The sequence below is a fragment of the Panthera leo genome, chromosome C1, assembly GCF_018350215.1.
Source record: "Panthera leo isolate Ple1 chromosome C1, P.leo_Ple1_pat1.1, whole genome shotgun sequence".
NCBI lineage: Eukaryota > Metazoa > Chordata > Mammalia > Carnivora > Felidae > Panthera > Panthera leo.
The window spans coordinates 133,152,920-133,165,195 of NC_056686.1; the positions used below are offsets into that span (position 1 = coordinate 133,152,920).

The window sequence follows — 12,276 nt, forward strand, 5'->3', positions numbered from 1 at the left end:
AACAAACTTTAAAAAAGAGATTTACAAAACATAAGAAATAAGATGTAGCTGGGGCACCTGGGTAGCTCAGTGTATTGAGTATCCAACTTTGGCTCAGGTCATGATCTCAAGGCTGGTGAGTTCTATGCTCACCAGAGTCCTTGAACTCTGTGCTGACAGTGCAGAGCCTGCTTGGGATTCTCTCTCCTTTTGTCTCTGCCCCTCCCCTGCTTCTGCTCTCTCTCTCTCTCCCTTCCTCTTTCTCTCTCTCAAAAAAAAGTAGATAAACATTAAAAAATGGAGATTTTATAGGGAGGCAAGAAAATTACTGGCAAGAGAGAAGATTGTTTCAGACAAGACCACCTTCCTTTATGGGGAAAGAAGGAGATCTTATTATAGGGCAGATTAATATTTTGATGGGATGGTTTCTAACACTACTATCAAAAGACTTTAGAAGAAGCAATGTGAAAGTAAGTCCTGACCTATAAACCTGTAGCTCTATTTCTATTTCAATATCCATAGTCAGTAGTTAAAAGATTATGATTCTTTACCAAAAATGACACAGACTCCAGCCCAGGCTCACTTCCTGGATATTAAAACCGGTCAAATCTTCCAAAGTTCTTACATCCCAAGAAATAAACAAAATAGGAAAAAAAATGCAAATTTTGAGATACCCAGACTGGATTCAAAGGTTTACTCTTTCAACTAAATAGTGTAAGGATACAGTACACACATTATAGGATTATTGTAAGGGTAGGAGAGATGAAATGAAATATATTTTATTTTCACTGTTCAATTACTTATATTAAATTCATTTCATGTGTTTTATCATCCTCTTTTGGACACTGGAGGGCAATACTTTTTGATTAATTCAGAAAAAAAAAAGTGTGTCATTTGCTGACTTGTGTGTTTTGGTGTGCTGGCTTTCCACATGCATTGTTTTGTATTTTACTTATCTCGTGAGAAGGTAATTTTGTGTCCATTTGATAGATGGATACTGAGTTTCAGGGCGCATTAGGTAAATTGTCCTGAGTTATATAGTGAACACATGGCAGAGATGATTGAATCAAATAATGTTTTACCTGTTGTGTGTGGGTGCTCAAAAAAGGCATCAACATACATACAAAAGGGATTCAATTATTCAGGCCCAGTCCCTAGCTTTAGTCTTCACTCTAAAACTCTTTACTCTGATTTTATGCCTAAAAGTATATTCACCCACTAGACCCAAGCTCAGGGATCAGCATGAAAAGATAACAGAGGTAAATCAATAGACAGACCATAGGCTTAAAGGAAGAATTTGCATTTGTGAAGATTTTGAGGCTAAATTTCCACTTTATCTTCAAACTCTCTTCTTGATTGTCTTGTTAACTAAACTGATAATCTAGAAGTTGTGTGTGTGTGTGTGTGTGTGTGTGTGTGTGTGTGTGTGTGTGTTTTAATGCACCTATTGGGCAATAAAGTATATTCTAGAATTGAGACCTATTTTAAACTTGTGACTAAAAATGTTAATCTGTTAAATGTCAAACTCTACCTTCAGACTAGAAACTCAATGCATTTGATCACCGGGCGTGGCCTCAAAAGCCAAGTTTCCTTTATTTTGAGACTTGGGAAAGAATTTCTCTCCCGTCCTTATTAGTGTATTCCAGAGCCCAAACCAAGAAGAAATGCGAATTTTGGAATTTAGCTCCAGAGCAAACTCATTGGTATGACTTACACACCAACAAGGTTACTCTATTTACTCAGTAGGATCATTATAGGATATAGTTTTTTTGCCCAAAGTTCTAAGGAGTTGGAAGGCAAAGAAGTGTTTAGAGTTTAGTGTTTAGAGCAGCTTAGAGGACAAAGTCCTAAATAAGCCCCTCCTGTTTGAAAGAGAGAGCAAGAGCCGCCTGTTGCTTAGGTGTTTGTCAGTGACTGGAGATTTACTATCAGTTTAGAAAAAGGGGGAGGAACTAAAGTTAGCTCACAAATTCCCCACAGGTTTTTGTCTATGCAGAAGTGCCCGGAGTTTCTCACCCTGAGTTCTGACCTGTAAATCTGCAAGGAAATCTTGAGAGTTTTTCTTTTTCCTTTTCTTTCTTTCTTTCTTTTTTTTTAAAGGAGGCAGGGAGCTGTGGATCCATCCCATCATCGGAATCCTAGCTGGTAAGCACAGAGACACAGATAATACACTCTACACAAATATATAGTCAGTGATTTTTTTCTAAAGGAAAGTTCTTTCTGCTAGAATCCTTGCTACACTGTGTTAGTGGTTTCTTCTGCCAGGCTCTTTCTTCTCTTTTTATTCTCCAAATTATCTTTATAAAAATGATACAGTCCCCTAATGCCCTCCCCTCCTTTAAAATGTTCGCTTAAATAAAGAGATCTTTACCAATGTAGTGAAAAAGAACTGTTGTCAATAGTACTGTGCAATTCATTTACTAAAAGATAATTACATTTGACTAATTAAAGTACTTCTGCAGTTACTTGAGTTGAAGTGGTAAGATCATATAAAAATTCACATCTTTAAAGAAGCATGAAGTCCTCTGTTTTCTGGTAATTCTAGTTGTCTTGTGGTGCCATTAGTCATATTAAATATTTATTTGGGGAAGTGAAAACGTCTATTTCGTGAGCAAGGTTTCTTCCCCTTTCATTTTATGAAATATTTTCCTAAGAATGGAGAGTTGGTACACTTTTTTTTTTAATAGGTAAGAAAGTTTTGTTTTGTTTCTTTCTTTCCTGCTTTTATTTTGAGAGGGGTGGGGTGTTTTATTAGGTAATAGCATTGGAGCAAATGCATTGATCTTATTAATGTGAAATTCAGCATGTAACTCATATAATCCTTGATATGAACATGCAGTTGTGACAATGATGTCACTCATTTCTCAAACAATGATATGTTTAAAGAACGTGGCTCTGTACACATATGTTAAGTAATACTTTATTTCTTTCTCAATGAAACGCTATACACTTTCTTTATAATTTGCTTTGTCAGCTTCTAAACTTTGAACTCATGTGTTTAATTGGCTCATTTCAGGCATGAAATGTGAAGCTGTATAAAGATTAACCACTGAGTATTCAATAGTCATTTATTTAACTATTTAACCTTAGTCCCATGGGTGACTGAGGATCCTGAATTCCATGATTCCTTGAAAGCAGTCCATTTTTTTTACTTAAAAAATTTTTAAATGTTTTATTTATTCTTGAAAGCAGAGAGAGACAGAGCATGAGTGGGGAGGGGCAGAGAGAGACCCAGAATCGGAAGCAGGCTCCAGGCTCTGAGCTGTCAGCACAGAGCCCAACGCATGGCTCAAACCCACGGACTTTGAGATCATGACCTGAGCTAAAGTCAGACACCTAACCGACTGAGCCACCGAGAATCCCCAAAACAATCATTTTTAATAAAAGTTTTAGCCTTAAAGTTGTAGCTGTCCAAATAAAATTGGCAAAATGCAATTTTCAAAATTTCAAAAGCTAAAGTGAGGGTAAAATGGCAATTTTCATCACAGGGTATTAATACTTAAAGATACCATGAGCACATCTTTTATCTCTTTATAAAGAAATTTACCTACTTAATTTCATTCACTCTTAATCATGATCTTCTGAAGAAAGTAGAACTTAAATTAGTTTTATATAGCATTGCAGAACAGAAAAGTTAGGTGACTTGCCCAAGACCAAATGCATATACATTTCCACTTTCTTAATAACATCATTATTTAAAATGTGACATATACAATTTGGGGTTTTTAAGTTGGATTGAATTTTTTTATTTCACAATAAGGGCATGTTAGTTTATTTGAAAATGATAAACCTACACAAGGCATAAAATTATGGCTTGTGAAGCACTAATTGTCTTAGATGGCAGGATGAGTGCAGAATGAAGCAGCAACTGTTATGAGTTAATAAACTGCTTCTTTGGAGTGAGGGCACTGTGGTATTGTGGGCACTGAGGACTGTATTAGCTTCTGGTGGTGGCTGTGCCTGTTGGCAGGGTGAGACCAGGTGTGTTCTCCCAGAAAGATTATTTTGCCAGCAGGTATCTCACTGTCGGTGCAGGTGGGGTTGTGACATTTGGGCTGTGACAGGCCCAGAAGAGGAACCAGCTGCTTTAACCTCTGCCTGGCTGGGACTGGACTGGAAGGACTGATTAAAAAGAGTAGATAGATTCATTGCCTGCAGTATTTTGCAGACTGAGTACAAAGCTGAAAAAAATAATGAAGGGGGGAAAAAAGAATGAGCGAAAGAAACATTTTTTAAAAGTCATAAAACAAGATGAAAGGAAAAATAAATTTAGAGGGTCAGGAATCCTGCTCTGTACATTCTACCTGCATGCCATCCCAAAGATAAGCACAACTGACTAAGTTCCTCAAGTGAAGTACAGTCCCAAACAGTGAACTCTCTTATCTTCATACCTTTTTCTTTCTTCTCTATTGATTCCAGAGTTTGGTCTGGAAATGGGAGAGTTATTCTGATCCCTCAGGATTGTTACAAGGATTAAATAAGAAACAAATATAAACTAGCTAATGAATGAATATGAATATCTTTTTTGTTTTAAACAAAGAAAGTTGGATTTTACTGGGAATATAATGGTAGCAAACTAATCTGTCAGTTTATTTAGGTAACCCAGTTAGAGTTTACAGTCAACTCCAATGAACCATCAAAGTGTTGACTTACGGAACCTGGGTGGCTCAGTCGGTTAAGCATCCGACTTCGGCTCAGGTCATGGCCTCACAGCTCGTGAGTTTGAACCCTGTGTGGGACTCTGTGATGACAGCTCAGAGCCTGGAGCCTGCTTTAGATTCTGTGTCTCCTTCTCTCTCTGCCCCTCCCCCACTCATGCTCAGTCTCTCTGTCTCTCAAAAAAAAAAAAAATCAAAAAAAATTTAAAATAAATAAAAATAAAAGAGTGCTGACTCTCCAAAGACATTCTTAAATGTAAGACAAGCTCTCTTGATTCTTAGTCTCATTGAAAATGTTTTTAATTTCCATGTGATTGTAATAAGAATGGTATCCTCTGTGAACAGTCATTAATCATGTGAAATAATTCAAGCTATTTTGTGCATCTTTGTTCAACTGTCGTTTTAGGGGAACTCTCTATCTAAAAGCCACTGCTCAGGAATGGAATGGATGCAAAGATGAACAAGATTCAGGCCCCTAGGTAGAATACAGTTCAGTAGTGTAGACTAGCAACTCAATCAAGCCACTGTAAGTAATAGGTTTATAGTAAAGACACCCTTGATAGGCAGAAAATAGCTCGTGGGATTCTCAGAACAGCCAAGTAGGTGGCCTTCCAGGCCTTACACATAATTTGCTGCATGGAAGGATTCAGTGACTCTCCAGACTGGTTTTTCCTGGACCTTTCAGGAGACATAGCTATTCCATCACCTGCTGTTGCATAATTAACTTGATTCTTACTTGCTGCTGAAATCACTTCATGCTTTAGCAACCAGTGGCTCTGTTTAACTTTGAAAAAATGAGTCACTCATGACAAGACTCCTACACCCAACCATTTTATCATTGCTTTCTATGATTTTTTAAAGTTTTTGCTCCTGTTTCTAACCAAATAAATGACTGTATGTCATAGCTATGATTCCTGAAAGAATTTGATTCGATGCTCAGCTAAACACAATCATGAATGACTGTTTGGCTAAGGCATTCACAAGTCTCTTGCAGGTCATTGACACAACAGGTGATTGTCTCAAGTGGGTCGTGTCCATTAGGGGTCTAATCAAGTGTGACCAAGCAGTTGATACTGTCAAGTGGTAGAGGCACAGTCATCTCCATTCAAAAGGCAGGTTATTTCATCAGAAGGTAATAGGTAGGAACCCACGCAAAATCAAGTTGTAGGCACGGCAACTTGTTTAAGCTTTCCCAAACATATATGCATCTAAATAAATATAGTATCTGACAAGATGCATTATTTATCAATTAGGATGTGCTTCTAAGTGTTACAGGTATCCAGAGGAGGAAAACTTACTTTTAGCTGAGGACTTATAGGATAAAAAAAGTAACATTTGAGCTAGGGCTTTGAAGGTGACTAGGATGTGAATGTGTATAAAGGGAAATAGGACATTTTAGGCAAAGGGAATGACATGAGAATGACATGAAAAATCACATAGAAAATTTCATGAAAAAGACAATAATTTAGTATGGTCACATACTGAAAGAACAATCAACACCAATGTTGAAATCATTGACTTTTGTACAAGCATGGATTGGAGCAATTGGTAATCATTATTGGCATCAAAGCTAAAAACATATTCAGATCAAGATCAGTATCTTTCTTTGAGAATATACAGAACAGCTCATCAAGGAGACCACTGGCAATTGACAAAAGAAGAGCTCAAATAAACAAGCAGAAGAATTTAAGTTTAGAGAATAAGAAGTATGCTTGTTTTACTGGCATTGTACAATATTCAGACATGCAACTGTTTATTGCCTAATACTGGGTGTGTTGGTTGGGGTGGGAGAAGTAAAGGTGATGAATTAAAGACAGATGATTGAATTGAGATTTGAGAGCTTCCTCTCTGTTAGTTTTAGTTAGTTCTTAGGATTTCTAGGCTTTAAGTATAGTCTATGAGTTGAAAAATATCAAGCTTATATCTTGTGATCTAATTTTCTTCTAAGCTATAGAACACAACATCCAATGGCCAGTTTGATATTTCTACCTTAAACTTTATGTGTCCTACATAGAACTTTGATTTTCCTTCTCAAAATTTTTCTTCCCCGGGTATTTCTTATTTCACCACTTCCAACATATTTGCCCAGATCCCACACCAGAGAAAATCTATTTGCTTTTCCTCCAAAATATATAATGAATTCACACTTTTCTCTATTTTTCTCTTTTTCACATTTAATCCACCATCACTTTTTCTCTGAACTACTAGAATAGCCTTAATTTGCTTCTCTTTTTCAACTCTTCTAATTCATCAGAGAGCAGAAAAAGTGATTTTTATTTCATGCAAAATTACATCATGTCATTTTCCTACTCAAGATTCTCTGACAATTTCCCATTAAACTTAGAAAAATACCCAAACTCCTTTCTAGCTTCAAAGTTCTTCATAATTAACTTCTGCCTCTGCCTCTGTCTCCTTTATCTTATAGTCTCTCCTTCTGACTACCTCCCTTAGTGCATTAGCTGAACAGGCCAAGACCATCTCCACCACAGGATCTGTGTACTTGTTGTCATCTTCTCTGGTTCTTGGTCCTCACATGTTTGACTCCATAAAATGTTCCACATATGCACATATGTCCCTGCCTCAGAAAGATGCACTTACCTGACCCTCTCCCTGAGAAGCCATTCCATACCCCAGTGACTCTCTATCCCATTACTCTGTTCTGTTTACTCGTAGCTGTTGAAACGATCTCAAATTACATTTTTTAAAATTATTTTTTTCATTGTCCACTAATTAATTACTTATACACCATCTTTTACACTGTTATTCTATCAGTGCTTGGAACTACATGGCTGGTATTCAACAAGTACTTGTTGGAAAGTAAATAAATGGAGGAATGTATACGTGAGCCACAAAAGTATAAATTTGTAAATCAAGCTAGCCTGAGAAAATGTTTTTTTCTCTAATACCATAGTTGCTCAATTTCAAAAAAAACTAAAACTTTGTGAAATATGGATAAATAAATATAAAGAAAACTTGGGTAAAGTTTAAGAATACGTAGTTAAATTTCCACTGTTATTTTTTCCCTTCCAGAAAATTGAGATTTTTTTCCAAAATTGTGCGAAATTTAAATGATGGTTACATAGAGCAGGATATAGTTTCACAAAATACCACAGGGCCCTGTTTCATTCTAAGATGGAACATACAGTTGTGAGAGAAAAGTTTCTCATTATGGCAGCAGAAACAGCTCCTTGGTCTTCCTATGGCAAAAGTCAACATTTCTTAAGGTAAACTTACCTTTTTCATTCACAATAAAGACTTTGTTAAGATTTTATTGTATATATGTCCCTAATTTTAAAATTATGATCCAAGGGGCACCTGGGTGGCTCAGTCAGTTGAGTGTCTGACTTTGGCTCGGGTCATGATCCTACAGTTTGTGAGTTTGAGCCCCATGTCGGGCACTGTGCTGACAACTCGGAGCCTGGAGCCTGCTTTGGGTTCTGTGTCTCCATCTTTCTCTGCCCTTCCCCCTTAACTCATGCTCTGTCTCTCTTTCTCTCACAAATAAGTAAATATTTTAAAAAGGTAAAACAAAATTTTTTTTAATGTCTATTTATTTATTTTGAGAGAGAAGGAGACACTGTGTGCAGGGGAGGGACAGAGAGAGAGAAGGAGAGAGAGAATCCCAAACAGGCTCTGAGCTGCCAGCACAAAGCCCAATGCAGGGCTTAGTCTTACCAACCATGAGATCATGACCTGACTCCTAATCAAGAGTCCATTGCTTAACCGACTGAGCCACCTTGTTGCCCCACAAAAGCATCTTTACTGTTACCGCAGTAAGACATCTAGAGGAAAAGGTGATAAAATTATGTATGTTTGAAAGCCACTAATTTGGACCATTATCCAGAAAATAAAAATGGAAAGAGCTAACATTTATTGAGAGCATACTCTGTCCTGACCACCATTCCTTTCAACATCCGTAAGTTATTATCATTTTCTTTATTTCATACATGAGAAAAACTCAAGCATGAGGTTTAATGCTGTTTGGTTAATAAAGTTATTCTAAGGTTGGAAAAATGAGAATCGTATTTAAGACAAGATTCTTGGGATGCCTGGGTGGCTCAGACGGTTAAGTGACTGACTCTTGATTTCTGCTCAGGTCATGATCTCATGGTTTTGTGGTTTTATGAGTTTGAGCCCAGCATGGGGCTCTGCATGCTGACCGTGCTTGGGACCTGCCTGGGATTCTCTCTCTCCCTCTCTGCCCGACCCCTGCTCACACTCTCTCTGTCTCTCTCAAAAGAAATAAACTTAAAAAAAAAAGATGGGGTGCCTGGGTGGCTCAGTTGGTTAAGCATCCGACTTCGGCTCCAGTCATGATCTCATGGTTTGTGGGTTTGAGCCCCACAATGGGCTCTGTGCTGACCATTCAGAGCCTGGAGCCTCCTTTGGATTCTGTGTCTCCCTCTCTCTATGCCTCTCCCCTGCTCATGCTCTGTCTGTCTGTCTCTCTCTCTCTCTCAAAAATAAATCAACATTAGGGGTGCCTGGGTGGCTCAGTCGGTTGAGCGTCCGACTTGGGCTCAGGTCATGATCTCACAGTTTGTGAGTTTGAGCCCCACGTTGGGCTCTGTGCTGATAGCTCAAAGCCTGGAGCCTGTTTCGGATTCTGTGTCTCCCCCTCTTTCTGCCCCTTCCCTGCTCATGCTCTGTCTCTTTCTCTGTCAAAAATAAACATTAAAAAAATTAAAATAAATAAATAAACATTAAAAATTTTTTTAAAAAAGGAAAGACACAACATTCTTTACCTAAAAGGCTCATTTTCTACAGAAAAAAAATGGTGGTGGCTAAATTATTTTTAATTATTTTTCTTCACTTTTAGAGAAACAACTTATAATGGAGGCTTCACCTCTTGAGTTACCAGCTGACACACTTCAACGCATCGCATCTGAACTTAGATGTCACCTGACAGATGAGAGGGTTGCCCTCCACCTTGATAAGGAAGATAAGCTGAGGCACTTCAGAGAGAATTTTCATATCCCCAAAATGCAGGATCTACCTGCAGGTAAGAACACTGAAAAGAATTCTATTTTTCTTAATTAATTTATTAATTTATTTTTGCTACTACATGAGTTTATCATAAACCTTTGAAATCGTTGTTCTCTTACATAATAGAGCCATTGTAATTATGTCTGAAAAACAGAAAGTTCCTGGTGCTACTAAATCAGCCTGTCAGCCAACCTTAGCCTCAGATTCTTTATGTTCCTTTTCTTCTTCTGAATAAAATACTTGCAGCGTTTTTATACTGTCATCTATTTCTCTGAACAATAGAGTGACTATTGAAAATTATAGGCAGACGCATTTACTTGTTCTCTAAGCACTTAGAGCTCAAAACAATTTCTTTTCAATACAGTATTAGAATATCTCTTATTTGTGGCACCTAGTTAATGATAGCATGATATTTCTCTTAGAGGAAATATTATTTTGTGATTTGGGCATATTAAGAAGATATTATGTGAATAACCATCTTTGTATGCTGTGAGTAAAGATGGCATGTATAAGAATTACCAAAAATAAGGAAACAATCAGTGACTAAGAAATACATATTGCATTTTTTTTTTCTTTTAAATAATATGGTAAGCTGATTCTGTTCTTGGTTTGGGGATGTCCTATTTTAAAAAAATAGGTAGCACAAGTATAAAAATATGAAATTTTTAAAATATTTGACTTTGCTCCATTTTACATCAATGAAAAAAGATTTGTCAAAATAAATATAGGTTTTATTTTCCTTTTCCTAGATGGTTTTTGAGACATTGTTAGAGAAAAGGGTCAAAATTATTTTTACTTAGCTGATGTTGCACTTAATGTTCAATGTTGTTCTAAAGATCATACCCCCAAAATAACACATGCACACATGCATGCACACACACACTCATGCACAAACATATGCACCAAGAAAAAGGAAGAAAGCAAGCAAGGAAGGCATGCAAGACATAAATATTGGAAAGACGTGTCTAAATCTCTCTAAATTATTCCTGTTTGGAACATAATTGTTCCTGAATCTCTGAGAGGATACTGGATAGTTCCATAAGATCCCAACTCTTCTTTTTATTGTATTTTCATATATTGGTTTTTCAGAGATACAAGACAAAGTCTTTATGACCTACCTATCAAAGTACCAAAATGACTTCCACATTTACATTTGTATTTCCTCCAGAAACAAAAGCACTTGTGTCATGGACATCTTTGCTTATTTGATAATCAAAAATTGTTCCTTCCTTGTTTGAATTTGCAAATCTTGGAACAGTGTTTGAAATTTGTATAAACTCCTTGGCCATTTGCTTTTCTTAAAAAGTTGTAATTTTTTCTTCATGTATAAAGTTTATTGCTTCTAGATATTTTATTTTTCAATTGATTTTAATTTTTTAAGTCTTAGTTATATTAACAACTTGTTCTAAGGAGTTTTAAATTAAATTTTTTTTTTAATGTTTATTTATTTTTGAGAGAGAGAGAGTGTGAGCGGCGTGGAGGGGGGTAAGACAGAGAGAGAGGGAGACAGCGATCTGAGGCAGGCTCTCAGCTATCCGCACAGAGCCCAATGAGGGGCTCCAACTCACGAACCATGAGATCATGACCTGAGCTGAAGTCAGATGGTTAACCGACTAGGCCACCCAGGCACCCCTGTAAGGAATTTTAAATGAATTTGCCTAGTCCATGTAGCTGGATGATATAACCAGAAATGGATTCCAAATTTTGGGACTCCTTCTCCAGTTGTCTTGACTCAAAGCTATTACTTTTTCGAAGATTACTCTAAGGGAACCTGACTGGCTCAGTCAGTAGAGCATGGGACTTTTGATCTCAGGGTCATGAGCTCAAGCTTCATGTTGGGCATAGAGCTTAGTTAAAAAAGAAACTACTCTATTGAGTTGGAATTTATATACCATAGAATCCACTTTGTTTTATGCTCTGCAGGATACCCCCAGGATTTGCTTATCTTATAACTGAGAGTTGGTACCTTTTGAGTGTTTTTACCTATTTTGCCTACCCCACACCTGACGCCTTTGGCAACCACCACCAATCTGTCTCTGTATCTATCAGTTCATTTATATTTATTTTTTATTTATTTATTTATTTATTTATTTATTTATTCATTCATTCATTCATTCATTCAATTCTTCATATCAGTGATATCATACAATATTTTCTTTCTTTGTCTGACTTATATCATTTAGTATTTTAAGTGCACAATTTGGGGCACCTGGGTGGTTCAGTTTGTTAAGTGTCTGCCTTTGGCTCAGGTCATGATCTCATGGTCCATGGGTTCAAGTCCCACATCAGTCTCTATATGCTGACAGCTCAAAGCCTGGAGCCTGCTTCAGATTCTGTGTCTCCCTCTCTCTCTCTGCCCCTCCCTTGCTTCTGTCTCTCTCTCTCTCTCATTCTCTCTCTCAAAAAGTAAATAAACATTAAAAAAATGTTTTTAAGTGCATAGTTCAATAGGTGCTTATAGTTTGATGATCATCACCACAACCTGAGTCTTTACTCCCTTTTTACATCCCCAGCTCCAAGTGGCCAGTAATCTACCAAACCTGTTACTATTTTGCTCTATATAGATCATTAAATCAGACAATGCCCTTGTAAGTAACTTGTGTTTGAGAGTAGTTTTACACAAAGAGTTGCTTAAAAATGATAACGAAGACAA

General features: G+C 37.0%; 1 protein-coding gene across 2 annotated transcripts in view; it reads left to right on the plus strand.

Annotated features, from left to right (window-relative positions):
* Positions 1-1,996: 1,996 nt before the first annotated feature.
* KYNU (kynureninase) overlaps positions 1,997-12,276 on the plus strand; it is a 110,717-nt gene continuing 100,437 nt past the window's right edge. Inside the window, exons 1-2 of one of the 2 annotated variants that reach the window (XM_042952391.1) lie at positions 1,997-2,124; positions 9,457-9,639. In XM_042952391.1, the coding sequence (XP_042808325.1) occupies positions 9,471-9,639 (169 nt within the window). In that variant the 5' untranslated portion in view covers positions 1,997-2,124; positions 9,457-9,470. Of the gene's footprint in view, positions 2,125-7,705; positions 7,862-9,456; positions 9,640-12,276 lie in introns of those variants that run through there. The other variant, XM_042952392.1, reaches the window with a different exon arrangement.